The 24,878-nt window shown below is 23.9% G+C and overlaps 6 protein-coding genes across 7 annotated transcripts in view; 3 read left to right on the top strand and 3 right to left on the bottom strand.

The window, feature by feature from the left end:
* LOC129608261 (ras-GEF domain-containing family member 1B) overlaps positions 1–2,841 on the top strand; it is a 129,118-nt gene extending 126,277 nt beyond the window's left edge. Inside the window, exon 11 of the mRNA XM_055519652.1 lies at positions 2,551–2,841. Within this exon, the coding sequence (XP_055375627.1) occupies positions 2,551–2,621 (71 nt within the window). The 3' untranslated portion in view covers positions 2,622–2,841. The remainder of the gene's footprint in view (positions 1–2,550) is intronic.
* Positions 2,842–4,275: 1,434 nt separating this feature from the next.
* LOC129608476 (protein SCO1 homolog, mitochondrial) lies at positions 4,276–6,107 on the bottom strand. Its single transcript, XM_055519978.1, has 4 exons — positions 6,054–6,107; positions 5,486–5,997; positions 4,704–4,912; positions 4,276–4,645 (listed from the first exon to the last, which is right to left on the bottom strand). The coding sequence occupies exons 2-4, from the start codon at positions 5,937–5,939 to the stop codon at positions 4,493–4,495; spliced, it is 816 nt and encodes a 271-aa protein (XP_055375953.1). The 5' UTR covers positions 5,940–5,997; positions 6,054–6,107; the 3' UTR covers positions 4,276–4,492.
* Positions 6,108–10,973: 4,866 nt separating this feature from the next.
* On the bottom strand, positions 10,974–15,911 carry LOC129608255 (striatin-3). Of its 2 annotated transcripts, none has more exons than XM_055519644.1 (7): positions 15,796–15,911; positions 14,193–14,840; positions 13,694–14,123; positions 13,397–13,615; positions 12,672–12,725; positions 11,992–12,537; positions 10,974–11,932 (listed from the first exon to the last, which is right to left on the bottom strand). In XM_055519644.1, exons 2-7 carry the CDS (start codon positions 14,487–14,489, stop codon positions 11,334–11,336), a joined length of 2,145 nt encoding a protein of 714 aa, XP_055375619.1. In that variant the 5' UTR covers positions 14,490–14,840; positions 15,796–15,911; the 3' UTR covers positions 10,974–11,333. The 2 variants fall into 2 exon arrangements, with proteins under 2 accessions (XP_055375619.1, XP_055375621.1); XM_055519646.1 differs by having other exon boundaries at positions 12,672–12,722.
* A 445-nt stretch (positions 15,912–16,356) lies between these two features.
* Positions 16,357–17,533, top strand: LOC129608508 (BOS complex subunit TMEM147). The gene is made up of 4 exons (XM_055520038.1): positions 16,357–16,585; positions 16,644–16,782; positions 16,860–16,982; positions 17,100–17,533. Exons 1-4 carry the CDS (start codon positions 16,509–16,511, stop codon positions 17,445–17,447), a joined length of 687 nt encoding a protein of 228 aa, XP_055376013.1. The 5' UTR covers positions 16,357–16,508; the 3' UTR covers positions 17,448–17,533.
* A 3,201-nt stretch (positions 17,534–20,734) lies between these two features.
* Positions 20,735–21,931, top strand: LOC129608509 (DNA-directed RNA polymerases I and III subunit RPAC1). Its single transcript, XM_055520039.1, has 2 exons — positions 20,735–21,007; positions 21,065–21,931. The coding sequence occupies exons 1-2, from the start codon at positions 20,880–20,882 to the stop codon at positions 21,918–21,920; spliced, it is 984 nt and encodes a 327-aa protein (XP_055376014.1). The 5' UTR covers positions 20,735–20,879; the 3' UTR covers positions 21,921–21,931.
* Positions 21,932–22,215: 284 nt separating this feature from the next.
* On the bottom strand, positions 22,216–24,595 carry LOC129608332 (GATA zinc finger domain-containing protein 14). The gene is made up of 2 exons (XM_055519790.1): positions 24,425–24,595; positions 22,216–24,324 (listed from the first exon to the last, which is right to left on the bottom strand). Exon 2 carries the CDS (start codon positions 24,245–24,247, stop codon positions 22,865–22,867), a length of 1,383 nt encoding a protein of 460 aa, XP_055375765.1. The 5' UTR covers positions 24,248–24,324; positions 24,425–24,595; the 3' UTR covers positions 22,216–22,864.
* Positions 24,596–24,878: the final 283 nt, after the last annotated feature.

Genomic DNA, 24,878 nt, shown 5'->3' with positions numbered 1-24,878 from the left:
AAATATACATAACGTGTATATTCATATTTAATTCTTATTTAACAAAACACATAAGATTATCTCTTAGTATAAATATTAAGGAAATTGTAATTTGATTAAATTATTTTGATATTATAAACGCTAGGTATATACATATGTATGTTCATTTGCTGTTGTTTTCTGTTTCTTTTCTCATTATAATAAGAATAAAAATGAGTGTTTTAATATTCTAATGCTATAATATTAGTTATGCCATATCGCTTTTGGATTATAATAGAAAAACAAAATAATTCTTAATATTATAACATTAAGGATTACAAATTTAGAAAATATCACAGAATTTAAATTATTTAATTATGGTATTTTTATGAAACACATATACTTAATACTATTTATCAAAATTATAGTTATACTGTATAATATAATAAATGTAAGGTATAAGACACCTCACCGGTAGTATGGTAGAACATCTGAACATAATACATTGTGTATATAAATACTGAGAATTTTATTTTTGTAATAAATTGTGGTCAAACCAATGATATTTAAGTTAGTAAATTTTTTTCTATTCAGCAATTTAAAATCACTTAACGGTACATGGTGTTTTTTATTGCATTACAAATTCTCTCAGTATCGGATATTTTCCTAATTCGATTCAGAGAGAGAATATAAATTGATTCAAAAGCAAATTATTGTTTAACATTACATTACAGGCATGTAATTACGTCAGTAATACACATTACAGGCATAATAATATATTTTACTTTTCTATTTTTATATAGAAATTCTTAAATTAAACCTATAATTTCAAGGAAATTAATATAGCTCAAAATTAATATTTTATTTGGGAAGGCTTGGGAGATAATAATTTCTTCATATATATAAAACTATTAAAATTTCTACAAATTATATAAAAACATGCGACTCCTAATCAACTTATCGTCTACAGAGCAAAAATTGTACAAATATAAATATTAAAAGTTTAAAAAAAAATATTATATATGAATTCAAAATTATTTTTCTCTAACATTAATTATAGCGAATATTCATTTTTAGTGAAAACAGTTATGATTTTTATGAAATCAACAAATTTAATATAATAATATATTTATGAATGAAAATTCAAAAATCAATTATTACAAATATATCCAAAATAAATAGTGTATAATATTAATATAAAATATTCCTTTGTAAATTAAAATATTTAAATATTTTATATTGAAAATATTTCCTTATTAATATTAATATATATTTACTAAATAAATGATTTGTTCATTTAGTTTTAATTTTTGAAATTATAAAGCATACATACATACATATTATGTATAAAATATTTTCTTATAATATAAAAATTTTTTTACCTAAATTTATTCTATTATAATATGTTCAAAATATTTTAGAAAATAAGAATTTCAGCAAAATAAAAAAAAATTCTTTAGCAATTTAATATTTTATTAATTATAATTTTTTTCTTTAACATTATTTACAAATATGAATGCTTAATAAAAGTACCTATATATTTTAGTAAATAGTAATTTGTTATACACTACTATTGAAATATTTACTGACCATATCTCATTGAAAAATGAATAAATTTTTAATATTTATGTAAAAAGTTATTTTTCATTAATATACATATTTTAAAATGAATATGTTATACACATATTTGAATGAATATATATATATGTATATTTACATAAAATTTTATGAAATATGTAATTTACCTATGAATACATATTCTTCTTACATATTACAACATATAGGTAAAAACGTAAAGAAATAAACATATAAATGAAAATTACATATATATTTGAAAATTTACATATTATGTATTATAATTTTGTTTTACAAGTTCGAATAAATTCCAGTGTATTTGTAATTACCAAATAAATGGTATTTAGAATAATTTTTTTTTTTTTCAAATTTATAAATTTGAATTCAAATTGAATATTTTACATTACACTAAAATATAGTTGTAGCAAATACAATATGTTGTGACACGAAAATGCAAATAATATATATATATACCAAAATATATATCAAATAAGAACAAAAGGAGACAATTCAATATACGATTTCACTGTATTCATATAAAGTCTTATGTTTAACAGAAAAGTTAGACGTAATTTTTTCAGTTCTTTGAATTTAAAAACTACCAAATTCATATCATACTGTTCTATATTCTTAAAATTCCCTGAAAAATTAGATTCTCAATTACATTACTGTATTTATAAAATTTATGTATTTACATACATTTAAAAAAAAATCCTTTTAAATTATTAATATTTAAATTGTTAACCTTAAACTCTTTATAATAATTTTAATATCCTTATTAGTTATAAAAACAAACAAACAAAAATATAATAAACTCAAAATTAAACTTAATATGCATAGCATCTGGTCTCGAATCCGGTCAGTTAAATTAAAGAAAATGTAAAGAAAATAAATTTTATATTAATTATATAAATATATATGTATTTTTATATAATAAAATAATTTCTCAAATAATTAATTAATATTAATAAGTTTAATTTAATTTTTTTTTTCTTAATTTTTTTTTTCCTATTTCAGAGCTTATGATGGCATCTTTTGATTGTGAGGAACCAAATCAAGCCGAAAAATTAATGTACGATCTAATATAATGTGTTCAAATTATAATAAGAAAAAAAAAATCGATTTAAGTTAATTCTCTTAAATATAATGGTTATATTAAAGAAATAATGAATTAAAAAATTAAAGAAGAAATTCAAAAAATATGTATAAGTACTATAAATGAGTGAAATTTTTCTATTTCTACGAAAAATTTGATCAATTTTTATAATGCTCTTATTTCTCTCTTATTTGTTCTCATGATTTACTTTTTTACATTTTATGTTACAGATGAATGAATAAATTTTTTTATATGTACAATCTAAATACTATATTATATAAATCGTGAAGAGCCATGTAACCATATATTTAAGAGAAATAATTTAATATTTATTTAAAAATAAAAATAAATAAGAAAATGTTTAAAAATTAAATGCAAATTTGTAAATAAGAAGCTTAAATACTTAATTGTTAAGGCAAATTTTGTACATAGTAATAACAAAAAAAAAGAAATTATAATAATTAAATGGTATAAAAAATTATAATAATACCATATAAAATTAAAATTAATTTTTTATGTTACGCCTATAGTAACTATAATTTAATTTCTAATTTTTTTTCTTTTGTATATCCTTATATCAAATTTCCTTTCATATATTACTCGTATGTATATTATATTTTTACTATTGATTTTTCAATTATTTAATATTAAATTTAAATTAGTAAAGGAATTATAATAAACTCTTCTAGTAGATACTGTTAGAAAAATTTTTAGAATAAAATATTGTAACTCGAATGTAAATATAAAAATCATTATTATATAATAAATTAGGAATATTCAAAATATCGGTGTAATGTAACGAAGTACGTATAAGTTAATATGTATTTGGTAAAACCATTAAAATAAGTTACCTATGGAGTAAATTAATGTTATAAAACAAAAATAATTCAAAATGATTTGTATATTTTATTTGTAAAAAAAAACAAAAAAACAAAAAAGAAATTCCGAAAAAGAAAATAACTGAAAACTTGGAGAAAAATTTTAACAAAATAAAAGAAAAATATAAAATTTAAAAAATCTATTGTTTTAATTTAAAAAAAAAAGATTAATTTTACGTTTAAGTGTTCTCCTTAACTTAAAATAAATCTCTTTTGAATTTTAAGTCGGGCCCTAAATGTTTTTAATAATATCTTATCACTTGAGATGATTGAATATGATTAAAAAGTATTTTGCTTTTCAGAATAGAATTACAAAAATTTTACACTAATAGAATACTAGCATACTAACAGGATATAGGTAATACATATGTAATGTACGTTTAAACAAAAATTAGTAGTTTTCGAACGAAAAGCAATTTTTTTTATTTCAAATGAAATAAAAATTTTATATAATGATCTCTAAAATCGAAATTTTCAAAAGAATTTGTTTTATTAAAAACTTTGATACATACGTAAATTTCGCAAAAACAAGACTAATATCTAAACTTAATTTTTAATAAAATACTCATATATAATCCTTTTCAACTCACTTCTTTTAAAAGAGTCTTCTTCAACTTTCAACAAACTTGTAATATTACTGAATCGCATATAAAAATTGACTTTTTCATATTATCTAATTATATTATCTAGTAAATCTAATTGCACTAAACAATCTTTCAATTTAATCCAAGACAAAAGCAAACTTTTCATATTGCTGACTTATTTATTGAAATAAAAACAAATACATATTTTAATATATTTAAAATTGTAATCTTTAATTACTATTAATATAATAATTAATATAACAAAGGAATATTTTTACAGTAGAATTGAACAGTGCCATCAATTTGTCCATTCAAAGCAATCAATGCACAAATACGTTGATACAAATATTAAGTCTATTTTCTTAGCTTACGCGGAAAAAAACTGTTAGCAGAAATGAATCCTAGCTAAACCAAGATTTCTTATTTAATTTATTCCATTTGGCTACATTGACTAGAATGGAATTAACGATTTGTTCTTTATCTTTATTTTGACCATAATAATCAACAAACTCTCCATCAGGATTTACTAAGTACATTATGATTGTATGATCAACCTTAAATCAATTTGAAAAATGATTATAAGATAAAAATATATGTTTACAGGTTAATTACAATATAGTCGTTATCGACATCTCTAGGACCAGCACTGAAATAAACTCTGTAAGCTTTACACACTGATTTAATTTGATCAACTGTTCCAGTCAAGCCCAAAAGTTTTGAAGAAAACTCTTTTACGTATTTTCCCACTATTTCTTTTGTATCCCGTTCTGGATCAACAGTTATAAAAATTGGTTGAATTGTCAATTCTCCTGGTGAGTCATCTGAAAAAAAAAATTATGTTTAACAGAACACTATACTCTTTTAACACATTACGTCCCGTGTGCACACATTTGTGCTTTTCATTGAACTTCAAGAAAATCCCGTGTGCACACATTTGTGCTTTTCATTGAACTTCAAGAAAATCCCGTGTACACATATATGTGCGTTTTGTTGAATTTGAACTCAAACATCTTTATAAAATAAGAGAAAACGCCTTTATAAGATAAGGAGCGAGGTAACGGTTAATTTCAAATTGTTTTCATCTGTAAAGTTAAATAATTTCGTCTGATCTCAAATTTCTCAAGAACTCTCTCACTTGAGTTCTCATTTGTCCCGTAAGGTCACTCTCTCACATGGGGTTTCATTTGCCCTGTATGATCTTTCTTTGTCTATTCTATAGTCTCCCGTGGTATATTATAGCTTAGCACATTTTTCAAATTTGGTTTAAAAAAAACGTTATTTGCTATATAAGAACGATATATTTTTAATTTGCCCCGGTACCAGAGGAAAGTTTTTTAGAAATAACGCCGGGAGGTAATGTGTTAATAAAATATTATGAATGCACATGCACCTACCAATTGCATCAACAACTTTTGACATTTTCTCAAGTTCATCTGGGCAAATGTCAGGACAATGTGTGAAACCAAAATATATAAGACACCATTTTCCCAAAAAATCTTCAGATTTTCTAACTTTTCCATCAGAATCAGTCAATTCCCATCGACCACCAATTGCTGCCTTACCTAATTGACGCTTTCTTTCTCGCATTAGTGCTTCTTCTTTCTCATTTCTAACATAGTACATAAAAGCTAATCCTATTGCTCCTCCAATTCCTATAACTGAAAGACTTTTCCAAGATATGGGACCTTTACCTTTGGAAGCATCCTGCTTATTAGATGAAGGTGTTTGGCCAGTTGCAGATAGCAATCTAAAGTTTTGCCGCATTAATGTCTTAGACGATCCATACATTGAATCTGCAAATGAATTCCGTAGAGATGACACCATCCTAAAAGCTTGTCTGCTAAACATTTTGAGTTTTTCTCAGTAAAAAAAATATTAACAAATTACTATAACCTTATGAAGAGCACTGTAAAAATTAATAATATCTGTAGTTAAGTTAATATTTTTTATTTGCAAAATTACCGAATTTGCCCAAGAATAAAAATCAAAACAAAACTGCAAAGGTTACAATATAATGTCAAAATAAATGTCATTATTCATTTTTATTTTGTATAGAGTTACCAGAAAAATGTAGACTTAGGAGCTACCTGGTGGAAAAAATTATAACTATTCGTATAATTTTATCATACAAAATTGCTCTTGAAATTAACACACATTTCTGTTACACTATTTTTTAATAATTTTAAATACATTATAATAGTTTTGATTAATAATTGATAGTTTTGATTTCATAATATCGAAAACTATATAAATATAGATTAATATAATATGGTTTTTGATAAAAATTGCTTCAAATCAGCAAATGACAGAAAGTGTACGAAGCAGTAAAGCTATTTAGCACATAGAATTACACAAATTCCAAATCAAAATGCTCACCACCTGATTCATTACAGAATTAATTTATTTCAATGCTCATTTTCTGTTATTTTCTGGCTCTATGACAAAAGTTGATAAAAATAGTATGTAATTATATTGTATGAGTTATGAGAAAGCGTCATAGTTGATTTATTTGAAATAAGTTAAGGTTTAATTTTACCATCGTTAAAGATCCGTTAAGACTCTCTTGACTGTTCTCTGATTATAAAAAATCAAAAATAAATGGGTTATGTGAATAAGTATGTAATTACTCGAATAAATTTCTTACACTTTAAACAAGGCTAGTCTATTTAACTTTGTGCCACGCACTTATTCATGAAACAGTGCAAACACATAATAAAAAAGAAAATAATATTGTTTTACTTTACATGCAAAAGTTTCATAATGCATAAGAGTTTCAAATATTAAATTTCATAAATATAAATTTTTAAATATTTTTTTTATTTATATTCGGTTTTCATATTTCGGTCATATACATTATATAATTTTATTTATTTATTTTTTTTTTTCTTTTTAAATATTTTTGCCTTTTCAAAATATCTTATATGCTAAATAATGTTATTCATATACATACATATAATATTTATATATATATATTCATTCAGTATGTGATTTGGAATATATTATGGTATGGTACTATAAAATTTATGACTTTGATAATCTGTGATGTTCATTAATGCAAAATGATATTATAAATCTTTGTAATTGTCACTTCTAACAAAATTACAAGAAAAATTTAATTAAAATAAATGCTAAAAATTTAATTAAAAGTATATTTGTTTATATTATTTTTTATGCAATTATTATTAGCACTGAAAAGACAGACATAAATTAACTTATAAAAAATTTTTAATACATAAATTATAATTTTTCCCTTAAATTTGTGAATCAGTTTTTTGTGTGTGTTTGTTTTTAATTCTACTATTGTCTTATAGTAATCAGTTCTAAACGTTTTATATATTTTTTTTCCATTCGAAAATTCTGTTATATGTTTATGAAATTCTTTTTTTATTTTCCTATTTCACATAATGTATGTATTAATAATCATTACATAAATAATATATAAATTTTGAAAATATAATATATACTTTTATATTTTAATATATATATATATTAAGATATATATGTATATATATATATGTATATATATATAGATATATATATATATATATCTTTATTCATTACTTTAAATCCACTACTTAAGAGATAAAATTAAATTTTTCTGTGAATTTCATACTAACACAATGGGCATATAGTGACAATATAAATTAAAAATTAAAAAATGATTGCAAACATATAAAATCTTTAACATGGTCATAAAACTTCAATAATATATCCCAATACTAAATGTAATTCATATTGTAATATCAATTTATCCGCTACTAAATTTTTTTTGTTAAAACAAAAGTATTTGTAAATTTAATTTCCTTTATATTAATAGAAATATATAAGATTTCTTATTTTTGTTTTTGTGTATAAGAAGATTTAAAATGTTGCTTAAGATTTGACAAATTCAAATAATATACAAAATTAAATTTTGATATAAAAAATCTTATTTTTACCGAGCATTAAATGAAAATATTAAAATAATTAATTTCAAACAATGCAATTCAATTTTAATATATAGTAAATTACTTAAGCAACTTATTAATTTTCTAATTTTTCTTTAGAAATTTTTTTTAAAGAATTACATTTTTTACTAATAATATTTATTATTTGTATTAAAATACAAAAATACTGTATGTACAAATTAATAGCGGATACACAGAAGAATATATTATACAATAAATATAATATATATTATATAATATTATTATTTGAAAATATAAGAGTATAGAGGGGTACAAATATATCTTGAAATATATATATTAATCTTTATATGTATATATTTCTTAATGAGTAATATTTTTCAGTTAAATTTATTTGCTTTTATTTTTTTAATATAATTATAATGTTAATAGAATTGATGTTACATGTTTCCTAATTTTCTGTTATTTTTTTGTTTTTTTTTTTTTCATTTTTTAATTTTAAATGTCTATTTTATTATTTTTATAAATATTTATATTTTGTATAAGTGTATTTTTTTACTGATTTAATTATTAATTTACTTTTTTTCTTTTTGTTTTATTTCAAAGACTACTTTTTTTTTTATTTATTAATTTTTTTCTCTACAATTTTAATATGTATCTAATAAATTTAATATATGAAATCTGCAAAAATATAAAGAAAAAAATATGGTTTGAAGTATACAATTTATATTATATTTAAAATTTCCACTCAAATTCACATTTGTGAAATAATTTTCAATACAAAATTTAATATAAAAGTTCACAATTTAATTTCAATACATTTAAAAATGAAATAACATATTGAATAAATTAAATACATAATGACATGCAATATAATCAATAACAAGATCAAAAAAAAAAATACATTAATTTCGTTATTTTTAATTTGTTATGTAAACAAATCTAATAAATAAAATTTAACTTATTATAAATCAAAAAAGTTTTTGTCCAAAAAGTCTTCTTATCATCAATAATTTAACTTTTCTTACAAAACTTGTAAATTTCAGAGAAGGGGAAAATATTCTAAGACTCTTAATTAAAGGCCTTCAATTTAATTTAAAATTCTAGTAATCAATCAATTAACGCCAGATTTATATAAAATATCGTACTTTTAAAATAAAACATATTAAAACATTATTTTTTTTATAAACGTTTTGTTAAAATTTGCAGACTTCATACTATAAAAAAATAAATATTAAAAATAAAAATTTTATAAAGCGCATCTAAAGTATTTTTTTTTTTATTTTTGCATTATGTTTTTTTTTTGTTTACTTTATTGTGTTATATTAATTTTTAGTCCTAAATAATTTTATATTTTTTTCATTTTTTTTTTTATTAATGTTTCATTATTTTGTAGAAAATATATGTATATATAATGTGTAAATATATGTATAACTTATCAAATTATTTTGTTTTTTTTTTATCTGTTGTTAATAATTACAAAATTAAATAAAAATTTAATTTGAAAATGTATAAAAAAAATTCTAATATTTTAAATGAATTTGAAAAAAGCTTATAAGATTGGTGCCTGAAAATTCATTATGTTTGATTTTATTTTTTTTTATTTTTTTTTTTATTAATAATAATAACCAATTTTATTATAGGCATTTCAAAAATTGCAACATATCTTAAATTCTGGCCAGATTATTTATTTTATATTCTTTTTTTTTTTTTAAAATAAATTAATTATGATTAAAGCCAAAAAATAATACGGAATATTATCACTTTTTATAATATTTAAAAAAAATTTTTTGATTTTAGTTTTTAAATTACAGAAATGTAATTTTGAAATTGAATAAAATTGAAACGCTAAAAAGAAATATAAATAAAATTTAAATTTCATTTTGGAATTACTTGTAAAAATAGTTTTTAAATTGATTTTATTTAATTATATTAATAGAGTAAAGTTTTAATAACTTTATACTAAAAATATAACACATAATTTTCATATATACATGCCTACATACATATATAAATTAAAATTTACATATGTTTGTATATACAATATGAAAATTTAATAAAATATTGAAGTTTTTTTTTAAATCTAAATTTTATTAACTTTTAGTCTCATTATTATTCTATAACAATAAATCAGAAACGTACATATATATTTATTATATGTAAGTATTTACTAATTAAAATAACTGATTAGCAAAGAAAAGAAAAAAAAATTCTATCTCAATAATTTGGAAATTATTAAGTAATTTGAAAACATAGATTTTATTAAAGAAAAAAAAAAGAAAATTGCATTTACTTGTTTTTATTTAAGCTACAGGAACTTTTAAGAAAAAATAGATAATAAATTCCGAATTGATAATAAAGATATAAATTGCATTTTCCTCCATTTTTACTTATTTTTTTTTATTTTAAATTTAACTTCTTTCTGCTTTTAATGATTATACTTTTTTTTTGATGAAATGCATTATGTATTTGCATTAATATATAAATTATGTATACATGTATATATATACATTTCTATGTATATATAGAAATATTGTAAGTTATTTAACTTATTTTTTATTTTGTGTCTATAACTATGTTACAAAAGTTTTGTGAAACAAATTTCTTGTTTATTTTATTGTTATTATTATTATTATTATTATTTATAAAACAATTTTATATAATTCTGTATGTTTCTTTAATTTTCTTATTCTTTTTTGTTTGTTAATTTTAATAGTTCTACAAATTTTCAATTGTTAAAGTTGCTTTATTTTTTTTTTCTTTTTTTTTTATTTGCATATTAAAACAGATCTCTTATATTTTATTTTTGCTATTTAAAATATTGCATTGTGAATATGATTAAAAAATTTGTTTGAAATCTCTATTTACAAACGTATATAGAATTATATAGAATATTTTGTTTTCTAAATAAACAAAATATAACTTTTAATTTTAACCTTTATTTTTGATTTATTTCTCAGTTAAAACTGAGAAAGAAAACTAAATCGCATGCAAAACTTTTATTAACAATTTTGAATTAACTTCATTGAGTTAAATTGAATTATTAAATTAAAAATATCTAAAGTGGAAAATATTTTTTTTTAATTTTCTTACAGATTCTTGTGTCAATTCGAATGTAATTCTAATTATTTCCATGAGATTTCATCTAAACTAATTAATCATATTTTCACCACAATTATTAAATCTTATGGTCTAAAACTTTAATACAAACTCACATAAAATTTAGATTTTTTATTTTGCTTTTATATTAAACATTTAACTTATTTATTCAAAAAAAAAAGAGTAAGAGATAAAATAAAATCAATTTAAAAAAATTAAGAAAACAATGAATTTAAATTTAAACAAAAACTTTAGCTAAGCCATCAGCACCAGCTGATGCTATATAAGGTTTATTTGGATGAAATGCGATATCAAATATACTTTCATCAAATTTTTTACGATGAGCTGTTATTTCTTGTACACATGTTTTATTATCGAAATGCCATAATCGTATTGAACAATCATGTGAACCAGATAATAAATATAAACCATATTTATCTATAGCTAAACTAGTTACTGGTTCTAAATGGGCAACCATTGAATGTACTAATGAACCAGATGTGTTATCCCAAAATCTTATATGACGATCTTCATGTGCTGTTATTGTTATTGGTAATGTTGGATGGCTAACGACTTTATTAATGAACTTACCCGTATTGCCAGACATTTCTTGTGTTGGCTCTAATTTTATAATTTGTTTACCAGATTCCGTATCATATATAATACAATGGGCGCTATTATATGCCACAACAATACGGTTTAGCTCGTCGCGAACAAAATCAACTGAGGTTGGTATACCATCAGCTTCTGATGCGGTATATGTTTGTAGCAATGGCACTTTTGTTGTTGGTGACCATAGTTTAACTGTTCCATCCGCCGAACAAGAAACAATATTTCCTAAAATATATTTGTTTTATGGTAGTCAATTCTTTTTTTTTTTGCTTTCTTTAAAATACCTTTTGAATGATCAACAGATAGGCCCCAAACAGCATCAGTATGTCCCTCAAATGTTGTTTTTAATACTGAAGGATCATAACAATCATATGCATCTATATTAGAGCTTGGCAGTTTCCAGCAATGAATTTGTGCATCTAATCCACCTGAGTAACAATATTCTCCGGTTGTTGACATTGCTAAACATAAAACTGGTCCAGTATGGGCCCTAAATGTATACAATGGTTCGACATCGAGACTAGCTGATTTCTTAGCTTGTACAGTTTTCTGTAAATTCCACAATTTCAACGTATGATCTTCAGAAGCTGTAATAAGGACAGGTTCTTCTGGATGAAATGCTAAAGCACGCACACCATCAAAATGTGAACGTAGTGTATACTTAGCGTTCCATGTTTTTCGGTAGCTAGAATCTTTACCGCTGGTTGAGGGCACCTCATCAGCATCATTATTAACTGTTAGTTGAGCCAAATCACCCAAGCCTAGAGTTGCATCTACTTCTTCATCGTTATTTATTAAATTCCGGCGAGTTGCGTCTGTATTAGCAAAACCTACAAATTTAAAAAAACAATGCAATTATTTACATATTAAAAAAACGATGAAGCCAATATAATAATTTTGAATTGGAACATTCATATTATAAAAAAAAGTATATTATTTTCAAAGCAAATAGAAAGAAAAGCACCTTCTGACAATAGATTCAAATCATTTAGAAGCTCCTCAGCCTCGGCATCAACTTCTTTAAAGAAAGAAAATATAAAAATAAAAAAATTAAAATTAAAAATAAAATATATTCATAAAATTAATCAAAACCATAAAATCTACTACTCATATTAAGAATCGGTATATTAAATATTTAATTCAATTACAACAATGAAAATTTGTTGCATTTTAATTTCAAATTAATTTTTATGGTGAAAGAATAATTTATAATGTCATTTTACGCATTTGAAACTAAGTAATTAATATTTTAGAATATAATGTCAAAATATAAATAGTTAACGACCTTTTTTAACAAATACCTAATCTTTAGGGTAACAAATCTTCTATATTTTCAAGCTCTACAAAATCTTTATAAAAGTAGTTAAAACAATAAAAATGATAAATAATAACAAAAGTAATAATAATTATAATAATAAAATGGCGTAAAGTGAATGAAGGCAAGTGTTAAAATTAAAATTTTTAAAGGTAAAATTACAAAAATCGCTTGAATAATAAATAATATAGGTACTACAAATTTAAAACGTTCATATTTGAAAAATTTAAAACATATTTGAAAAAAGTACACGAACTTAAAAAGCATGATATAAAAATAACTTAAATTAGCTTATAAAAGGAAAAATTTTTATAATCAATGCGATTCAAAAATAGAAATGAAAATTTTTTAAGTAAAATTTAATGTTAATTCACCTTCCACATTTATCATATCTTTACTTTTACGTTTTGTTGTTTTCATGTCAGCATCTTCATTTACGCCTGTGACCATATCTAGATCATCTGAGATTTCATCGTCATCAGACATTTCCACGTCTTGACCCAAAAATTCAAAGTTTGCCATAACCGCTTCTTCGGTTGAATCTAATATGATCCCGTCACTCATTTGCGATTTTTTTGCTGGAGTTCGCCGTCCTTAAATATTTAACGAAATTTTAGGTTTTTTGAATAATTTCTATAATTGAATATTTCAATAAATTTAAATAAATATACCTTGCGATTCTGATGCTCTTTTATTATTTTCATTGCCATTTATATTTGGGTTCACATTTTCTTCTTGTTCTGTATTGTTATTCATTCCCAACAGTGATCTTACACGATTGGCACGGACATCAATTATGGTGTCCGTGTAACCTATTTCTTGTAAATATTGCCGCAACATTTGTCTACCTTGGCGCCAAGTTGTATTCGATACTGAGCTGTATGGTACCTCAGAATCCGGAGCTACGTCACTTCCGATACCAGCTTCTTCAGATGGTGGTTTAATATCATTTAGAGGTGGTGGATCACAACCAAATTTCAATCGGTGAACTTTAACGCGTTCTTGTTTAAGGGCATATTCCAACATTTTAATTCGTCTAATTAAATCTGATTTGACACTTTCTTGCCCTTTTCTTTCACCTAGCAACATGGCAATACGAGCCTAAAATATTGGTTGTGAATGATTACGAAGAAATTAAAATTTCGTTTTTTTTTTATAAATATTTTATACCTGTAATTCTGCTCGATCAACATCCCACTGTGCTCTTTCACTTTCAAACCTAGACCACTCGTGTTGTATGAAATGCAAAATTCCAGGTATGGTATATTGCGGAGTGGTTTGTTGAGTATTATTACCATGTGCTCCTCCGCCATTTCCATCGTCAATTCCACCGCTGTTGTTAACACCACCGAGGCCACCAACATTGGCTGAACCTACTCCAGCCATTATACCCGTACCACCAACTCCGCCAGCACCCCCAACTGGTTTATTATTTATACCAGTTGTCGCCGCCGAATTGGTACCCATTTGGTAAAATTGTTGCTGTACAGGATTCAGATTTGATATAAATTATAATAATTCGGTTGAAAAAAATGTTTTTGTCAATGTTATGACAAATATTTTGATTTTTGGATTTTAAATTTCAGAAAATTATTTTCTAGAAATTTTCAATTAACCAATAATAAACACATCCAATTGAATAGCTAATGCGGTTAAAGCTGTAGTTGCTGCAAATTGAATCAAAACAATAACAATGGCTCCAGCTGCTAACTTTTGCACTAAAACCACCGATTCAATTAGCTCCAATGCTAATATAACAGTTGTCAGTGCTGCAAGAATCGCCTCCAATATGCGAATTAAATTTATGTAACTACTTGTCTAAAAAGAATTAAAGAAAGCACAGTTGATTTTAAAGTATAAGTACATATATAGCTAAATATTGTAATTAATTTATAAATGTTTGTTGAAACTGGATAATTTAAGACACAATTTGTTCTGAGGGTGGTGGAGTGTGTAGATAGTATTTCAATTATTTGATTCATGAAATTTGTCCTAGGTATATACGTACATAAAGATATAGAATATGAAGTTTCTTACTTGATGAGTTAAGCTTATTATAAGATGTCTATATGTGATTTGGAAATCTTAACACTGTAATCTTTACATCTGCATATTATTTTAAAAATCTATAATTGAAATGAAGAGTACTTAAATTGAATTCAAGTTTCCATGTACCCCTGACCTATCAAATCAAACATGTCTGCAATATCAAATATATTCTTATCGATTTTGCACTACAATAAAATTATTTATACCTTTATATTATTTATTTCCACACTTTAATTTTAATCACTTAAATTTAACAGGATTTTTAATAACAATTTCAAACGATAATTACTAAAATACATACAAATTTGCATATACCTACTCATAGATTCTTTTTTCCAACATGGTTTGGGAAAATTTTATCTACCTAAAAATATATTGAATTTGTATACTTGAGTTGTCACTTCAGTCTGACTAATAAAATTAACTATTCAGAACTACTAAATATACTATATTTAAAAGTTGAAAGGCAGCATATTAAAACAAGAAAATTGTATTTTGTCAATTTTTAATTTTATATACTTTTAAAAAACTTGTTTTATAAAAAAAGAAAATTTGAAAGTTTTTTTTCTTCTCTGTCAAATTATAAAGGTTAATGAGCTTTTTATAGGATATCTTTATTCTATCCTTTTTTTACAAAAACACGTTTTCACTATTCAATTTTTAAAACACTAAATTTAAATAACATTTCAAGAAGAAAAAAATTACAACATTTTAAATTATTTACCAATATTTAGAGCATAAGACAAATTTTATTTTTGAACAAAAAACTTTTTACGACAAAATCCACCATTTTTTTCTACAGAAAAAACTTGACTGATAACTATCAAAATTTATGCCTGCGTCTTTATTGAAAAAAAAAACTCAATATGACGCTTCACGTCAAATTTCATTCATACCAATAGACGCTTTCTTCATAGAAAATATTCCTTGTTACGGTTGACGTTGACAAAGTTGACGGTTGGCGGCCACTTCCCACAAATATAACCATTCAGCCTAATGCTCTGTCAAACTAGTATAAACTTGTGCTAAGTTAAAGAAGTGATAGGAATACAGAAATTTCTTATATTTTCTGTTTACATTTCTGTTTTTCCCAAACTCTGATTAAATCGCAGACTTTTTCATATTTGTAAATTGTACGTTACTGGTACATATTAAGCAACGATATTCTTTTTGTACATTTGCATTACAAATTAAAAAATATCGATTAATCGATATTTTAGAATTTGTTATGCAGACTTGTCTTTCCTGGTTGATTTGTCCATTTATCTGTCATTTTAATTGGGTTATATTGGAAAGCTTGTAAGACCAGATATAAACTTGTAATTGGAGCTACTTCTAACTACGATATTGAAACAGAATATACTAGATTTTAAGTAAAATTAAATAAGATAACATCAGTTTAAATAGAATTTCAGATATATTACAATTATCAAGAAAATGACATTATATCATTTTGGAAATTGCATAGCTTTGGTCTATGTACCATATTACATGACATATAAATATTCAGGCCTGTAAGTATATAGGAACTCAATAACACCTATTTCGTTTTTAAAATTGAAACTTTCTTAGATCTGAATATGGAGCATTTTGGAAGTGTATTCAAGCCGGAGGCATTTATATTTTTACACAATTGTGTAAAATGCTTCTTTTGGCAACATTCTTTGATTCCGAAAATTTATCATTAAATGGCTCTTTCAATATTTTAGCTGTAAGTGGAAAGTTGCTTTTGATTAAAAATTTTTTGATATATCTGATCAAAATGAAATTTGAAATATTTTAATTTAGGAATTTTTCCGAAACACTGCTGATATTGCTGATTTATTTGGCCTTGCATTTATTCTATCAAGGATTCCTGGAAAAGGTCATAGTAAATTAATAACAGCTGGTTTGGGATGGGCAACAGCAGAAGTAAGTAGAATGATTTCTAGTCGAAAATTATTACAATTGTTTAATTTACTAGGGAACTTTTCTATAGAAGCTACTATTTCAAGAGAACAAAAAATTAATGCTATTTTTATTTTGTAGGTAATCTTGTCACGAGGTATAATGCTCTGGTCCGGTGCACGAGGCGCTGAATTTAATTGGATATATATACAAAAATGTTTGGAATCTAATATATCCCTTATGCAGCATATTTCAACAGCAACATTAATCTGGTTATTTACACGTCACGATCTTCACAAAAAATATGTTCCTGTCGTTTCTTTATTATTAATAGCAACGGTTTATAAAAGTTTATGGTTGGATGGAGTATTAACTGTGTTGAGTTTGCCGATTTGGTCAACTTTAGCTTTTAAAGCCTTAGTAACAATCTTTATGGGATTTGTCACACTGCATATATATACAGGTTTAGCCCAGCTAATAGGAATTTAGTTTAATACAATATTTTCATAGTTTTAAATGTACCAAATTAAAAGAGATAAATTTATAAATAAATCATGTGTGGCAATTTAAAGTTACTTACAATTTACAAAATTTAATTATACTATATAAGTAATACAGTACATATATATAAAATTAACAATTATTTCAAACATTTGATATTATATTGCATAATATAATGTGATTAGTTCCAACAGGCTGAGTAAATTCAACCATTAAAACTTCTGAAAGGAATCTTGTCACTTATTTGTATACCTGCTACAATATTTGAATTTTGTTCTTTTAGTATTTTAACATAATTTTTAGCTGATAATTCTGAAAATATTTTAATTAATTGTGGGTGATACGAAAAAAAATTGATACTGACGAATTATTGATGAAAATGCTATTGCAGCTTCTATTTTACTAACATTTTTGCACAGTACTTGCATTGAAACAGTTTTGCCGTTTGTAATTCCCAAACGAGATAGTTTCTGAAGCACTGACAGTGGGCTCCAATTTTTTCTTAAAAATAAAAAATTTAAAAAAGTGTTTTAAAAACCTATATTTAAAAAATTAGCTCACTTTAATTTCTTAAAAATTGTGGAGCACTCTTGATCTTGAGCATTAAAATTTTCATTAATCATATATGATTCGATTAAATCTGTAATAAAGGGCTGATCTTTTCTCAAATGACCAGTTGTTGATCTATGTCCATTAGTATTTTGTACATTTTCTGAATTTATTGAAGCTATCATCTCAACCTCATGTAATTGGGCGTGAAATGATGATATGTTCTTACTGGAAGTATCTCGCCTTTTTTGTCGCTTCTTAATCATTACATTAGAATCATCATGATTTTCTTTGTTCAATATACATTTCAAAATGAAAGAATCTGTATATTGTTTTTTTCTCTTCAAATTTTTTTTGAAAAGATTAGCCAATGGAGAACACAATCTTGTAATAGAATATATATGTATATATGTATGTATTTTAAGCAATTTTCATACAGAATATGTTATAAATACCGTATGCAAGGAGAATTCATGAGATAATCACTAGATTTTAATTTAAAAGACCGTTTTGGTACAACATCTTGCAGCGGATTCTAAAATTAAATGACATGAAACTAAAAAAATGAGGGAAACTAGTTGAGAAATTACAAAACATCGAAAAACTGATGTATTATAGACTTGGGACGTAATTTGGTCTATGGTAAATTCCTTCATTTTATCAATGTGTAACCCTATCTTGCGTCGTTTTATCGTTGGACGTTCATTATGTTTATTAGCTAAATTTCTTTCGAAGGCGTTGTAGCTCGGTGGGATAACGTTGTTTTTAAATAAAATGGGAGGTTCCGGAAGCTCCACCCCCAATTGATTCTGAAAAAAACTTGGTGTAATTTTTTTTCTCAAAAATTTTGTATAAATTTCTCACCTCACGATTTGTAGAATTTAAAAAATTGTCAAATTTTCCACTTAAATCTGATTCAATGTTATTATTTTTATCTAAATTGTTTACTTCAAGAAGATGCGTAAAGGGATAATTTCTGAAATAAAATACATAAAAATTAGAGATTTTGCAATATTCTTAAGCAATTAGGAGCTTACGTATTGTTGTTTGAAAATATTTCAGTTATGTTTTCATTTCTTGGTATGTCTAAATTGTAATTATCCTCCACTGAAAAATTATATAAGTAATTGCTATTGCTGCTTTTCCTTTTTCTATCTTCGTTGTAAAAAAAGAATGCTTATTTTCAAATTATGTTTTAAAGTTACAACGTAACAAATAGTTTCATACTTTTTTTTTGTAAATTTATAATACTTAAAAAATCTTCTTTTTCATTATTTGTCAACTCATCAAAATCCTGTAATTCTTCTTCAATATTGTCCGAAGTATATAAGCCACAACCATTTTCAGGAAATTCGTTCAATGTGATATCCTTTTCTTTACATGTATTTAAAATATGATAGTTTTTATTCTAAAATATATTAATATCAAATTTCATATTCAGCAATTTAGCTAATAGTACGAAATATACGAGAAAAGATTTTATGTCGTCAAATTTTTCATTTTTAGTTTCTTCAATCAAATCATCTAACGATTCCACAAATATAGAAGATTTTCTGCTTTGACCTGTAACTTTTATATTATCGTTTGTAAAACTAAAAAAAAAATAAAGAAAAGTTAGGTATGGCAAAGAATTTGAAAGAAACTAGCACCTTATTTCCAATTTATATTGTTGATTGCAAAATAAATTTTTTGTTTCATCTTGAAAATAAAATACAAAAATTATAAATAATCTTTTTTGAAAACATTCAGTGAAATTAAAAAATGTACTAACTGTATAGATAATCCACTTGAGCTTTATGCACCATACAAGTACCCTTTAAAAGATTGCTTACAGTACTCAAATGTAGACGTTTATCTTTCACAGAGTTCCATATTTCATCACTGTAAAAATTGAAATTCATTTTTTTTTTTCAAAAGCAATTATTATATACAATTTTTATTTTACCAAATTTCGGATATTTGTAGAATATTCAGCGCTTGTTCTTCTTGTTTTTGAAGATGTTGAAAGAAATTTTTGTTCATTCCCAACCATAACAAATTGATCCGTTCACTACCAATTCCATCAGGTCCAAAAATAAAATCTAACATTTTTTTTTATTGAAAAATTTCGAAATTATATGAAAATATTATTTTCTGTTTATGTCTTTCAATTTATTTGTTTTGAGTTTATTAGTTTGATTTTGATTATAAATTTATTTTGTGCTTTCATGAATTAAGGTAAATTTGTTGTGAAACTACAAAAACAATTTTCGTTATTGCATAAATAGTTCGTATAACGGTTATTTAATATATCAAAAAATGAGAAAATTGTTAATTTTTCTACCGTTGGGCGTCGACTTATACCTCAATATTTGACAATAGATCACTAATTGAAAAGAACAATATTGTAAATAATTAAGACCAAATTTATTCATCCTTGCATTATGTAATTGCAACATTATGTAATTTTTTTTTAATTTTGTTTAAATTTATTCTCAAAAACTTTGTTCATTGATAATCACCTTGGATCATATAATATAAATATATAAGTATTATAGATTACTTATACTTTTTTTTGTGATGTATAAGCATAGCAGCTCTGTTTTTACAATATACCCTTACAATGAAACAGCCGTATCTGTTTTATAAATGCATAGTAGTTATTTGACAATAAATGTCAGCAAAATCGTAATTTTGCTCCTTCAGTCTGCAATTCTGCATTGAAATTAAAGGTTATGTCGTTGATATATAATAAAGGTTATGAATTTGTTTTTGTTAAATTTTTACCAAAATGTGTTTAAATTTAAAAGCTAATTAATTTTGGTTATAATTATCAAAAATTCAACTGATTAAAATTTGATTTTAGATTAAATTGCGTTTTAATTTTTAATTATGGCCGACAAACCAAGAAATTATCTCGATGAATATAAAATCAAGCAAGATCCATATGATTGTGGTTTAGCTGATGACTTATGGGATTTTGAACAATTTAAAGAAAAATTTAAGATAATTATAATTCGGTGAGAATAAATAAAAATTTCACAATTACAAATTTTTAACTTTATTTTAATTGATAGACATGAAAATAGTGAAATAGAATTTGATATGATAGGATGTCATCCTAGCATCGCAAATGCTTTTCGTCGTATTATGCTTAGCGAAGTCCCAAGTATGGCAATCGAAAAGGTTTATATTTTCAATAATACATCAATTATTCAAGATGAAGTGTTAGCTCACCGTCTTGGTTTGATTCCGCTAAAAGCTGATCCCAGATTATTTGAATATAAAAGTGAAGATAATGAAGATGGTACCGAACATGATACTTTAGAATTTGAATTAAAAGTTAAATGCACAAAACGGAAAGATATTAAAGATTCTTCTAACTTTGATACAATATATAAAAATCATAAAATTTATTCTGGACAAATTAAGTGGTTACCTAAAGGTAAACAAGCGAGTATTTATAATGAAAATAGTGTGGGCCCAATTCATGATGATATTTTAATAAGCCAAATGAGACCTGGTCATGAATTTGATTTAAAATTACTTGCTGTAAAAGGAATTGGAAAGGATCATGCAAAATTTTCACCAGTTGCTACAGTTTATTATCGTTTATTACCAGAAATTAAATTAAACCGTGAAATATCTGGTAAAGAAGCTTTCTTGTTACAAAAATGTTTCTCTCCAGGTGTTATAGGTATTGATGATAATGATTGCGCATATGTTAAAGATGCTCGTTATGATGCATGCAGTCGAAATGTGTATAGATATCCCCAATTAGCGGATTCAGTTACAATGTCACGGATACGTGATCATTATATATTTAATATTGAATCAGTTGGTGCCATGAATCCTGAAGTAATATTTATTGAAGCTGTAAAAATTTTAAAGAAAAAATGTCGAAAATTTATTGAAGAAATACAAGCAAATTAAATTTTAATAACTATTTCACAAATTTTTTTTTTGTTTTTGAAAATTGATTAACTGTGGTAGATAGGTAAGTAACCTAGAAATATTTATCGAAATTTTTAAATAATTTAAATATTGTTTAAGTTTGATTTATGATTTGTGTTTTGTGTGAAATAAAAATTCAATTAATCCACAGTTTCTTAGGTAAGAAGGTTGATTATATTTCGAAATTAAGTAAGTAGTAATTTTAAATAAAAAACTCATATTTGAGATAATGGTATATTTAAATTTATAAATACATACGTACATTTATACAACAAAATAAATTTAACAATCACAATTTTTTCAAACATGGGATGGATAATAATAATAATAATAATAATAACACTAATAGTCGTTATAATTTTAGATTTATAAAATAGATTTTGCAAATATATTTATATATATATAGGCATAATATAGTAAAATAAAATATGTACATAATTTTATGTAGACAAATCAAAAATTAATGAAAAACTTTTTTTTTTTTTAAAATTATACCTACTTGAATTTCACAAATTGCATAAAAAGTAACTTAGTTAAAATTTTTGTAATTTTGTTTAAGTTTAATATTTTAAAAATATAATTAACATAAAATAATAATAATAAATTAAATTTCACACAATATTTTAAAAATTATGTGATATTCTCCTAACATATTTCATCCCTAGTGTCAACACATCATAATCCAATACTTTTATAAGTAGGTAGCGTCTATTTCATTTAATATTAATTATTTTTTATTTCAGAATTTTACATAAATATTTTTATTCTATTCACTTCTTTATATTGGGTGCCATTATATTAGTATAAAAAAAAATCACACGAAATCCAAAAAAAAAAGTTTTGGGGTCGATATTAGCAGTATGATAGGTAATTAATGTAAAAAAAATCAACATTTGAGATTATTTTACTAAAAATGTTTACGTTTAGTAATTATTTCTTTTTTTCTTATAATCGTCATCTTCAAAAATTCTAAATTCTTCTCTGCTATGTCCTCTTTCTACGTACCAGTTATTATCTTTTTCTTTGGATTTTTGCTTTCGAAAATTTTCCCGGCTATCCATTAATTTATCATGCCAATCATTATCATGTTTTTTTTTATCAAATTTATTATATTCTTTTGATTTATCATATTTATATTCTTTACTATTATAACCATTGTTATGCCGATCTTTTTTATTTTGATTTTTATAATAACCATCTTTTTTATCTCGTTTATTTTCCAAACTTGGATTATCAGTTTCGTGGCTGTCATTATTCTCATTAGACTCTATTGAATTATAATTTTCTTTTCCATTTGAATTTTTGTATTCATTATTTTTATAATTGTGAAATTTCTCATTTTGCTCTTTTTTATATTTTATATAAGGAGTTTCATTTTGCTGATAGTGTACTTTAGCATTACTATCAGGTTTACCTTCTTTATTGTAATTGTTCTTTGAATTTGGCACATCATATTCTTCTATTACCATGCATACACCATTAACATATTTTTCGTTGTCTTCGCAAGCACTTGTTACATCTTTCTTTGATTTATTATTGACGTGATATTTCTGTTTACCAGATTCATTTTGATCATTTGAGCGTTCATTTGCTTTTTGCTCTTGCTGATTATATTGATTCTGGTTTGAATATTTTTGATTTTTGTTAAATTGATTTGTATTCAAATTAAGTTGATTAGCTAAATATGTAACTTTTTTTTGAAGAATATCTATTTCAGCTCGTAACAAATTATTATGAAGTTCTAGATTGCCAACTCTTTCTCCAAGCATTGAAATTTCTACTGATGATGTCATATCATGAAAAACTTTAATTTTTCCAATGAAAGCTAAAATAACAACGAACAATGTTGCGTAAAAGAATCCCGAAGCAACCTTTTTTACAGTAAATAAATTTTTAAGTTCATTTGAAACTTGATTATTTGTCTCATTGCTATTAGAAGTTACAATTTTGGTTTGCGAATTGTCCTTTACGTTCAATGAAGTATCAGATTCATTCTCTGTATGTGAATCATTAGAATATAAGTTCTCATTGACTAAAGAAAATCGTTCACTATATTCATCAATCATTTCACTTTCACTAATAACACTTATGCCATCAGATAACTCTTCAATGTTAACCTCTGGTAATTTTAAGTTTTCATTATCTAAAACTTCAATTTTTTTCGGTTCACTTTCTTTATTCTTATTTTTAGAAGTCGAGGTATCTTCATCATCTTGGGGCGGATTGTTTTCTGTAACCAGGGTCCAGCTATCAAATGTTTCGACTGAAGTTGTTTGATTGGAATTTGAATTCTTATTTTCATCCATTGTTCATGTTAAATTATGCGTAATTAATTGCTAATATGAATTATATAAAATATATATAACCAACGATATTAAGCTTCCTGAAAAAGATTTATGAACTTACAATGAAGCTAATAATAGATCAGCAATTTTCTTTCGTACAGGTCATTCAAAAACAAAAAAAAACAAATAATTTCTTACCTTTCGTTTTCTTGCTTTATTCCCTTTGTTTGTTGAGCACGATTTAAAATTCAGATTCTAAATAAAAATAAAGGACTTAAAAAATATAAATAAACAAAAATTTTAAGATTCGTGAATTTGCAAATATACTCAATATAGTAAGCAAAATGAAGTCTGCAAAATCTAGACGCTTAAGCAATGACATTTATGTGTGAAATTTTGTTTTTATTTATTTTCTAGCTTCTGCAAAATTGTTTTGATTTTCAATTGTTCTGGTTTTCATGGTTTAGCTGAATACTTTTTAAATTTTCTTTAATTATTAAATGTTGTTTTGTATAAATGTATCTATGTGATTATGAAAATATTATAATTTGTTGAAATAATTTGATTTTGTAAAAATTGAACAATAACTAATCGATTGAAATAAGAAATTGTTATGTTCCTTGCGTTTAAGCAATTTCAACTCTAAAATTAC

The sequence above is a fragment of the Condylostylus longicornis genome, unplaced genomic scaffold (genome assembly GCF_029603195.1).
Source record: "Condylostylus longicornis isolate FDR11 unplaced genomic scaffold, ASM2960319v2 ptg000031l, whole genome shotgun sequence".
NCBI classification, from domain to species: domain Eukaryota; kingdom Metazoa; phylum Arthropoda; class Insecta; order Diptera; family Dolichopodidae; genus Condylostylus; species Condylostylus longicornis.
This window is presented reverse-complemented; position numbering and strand designations above follow the sequence as displayed.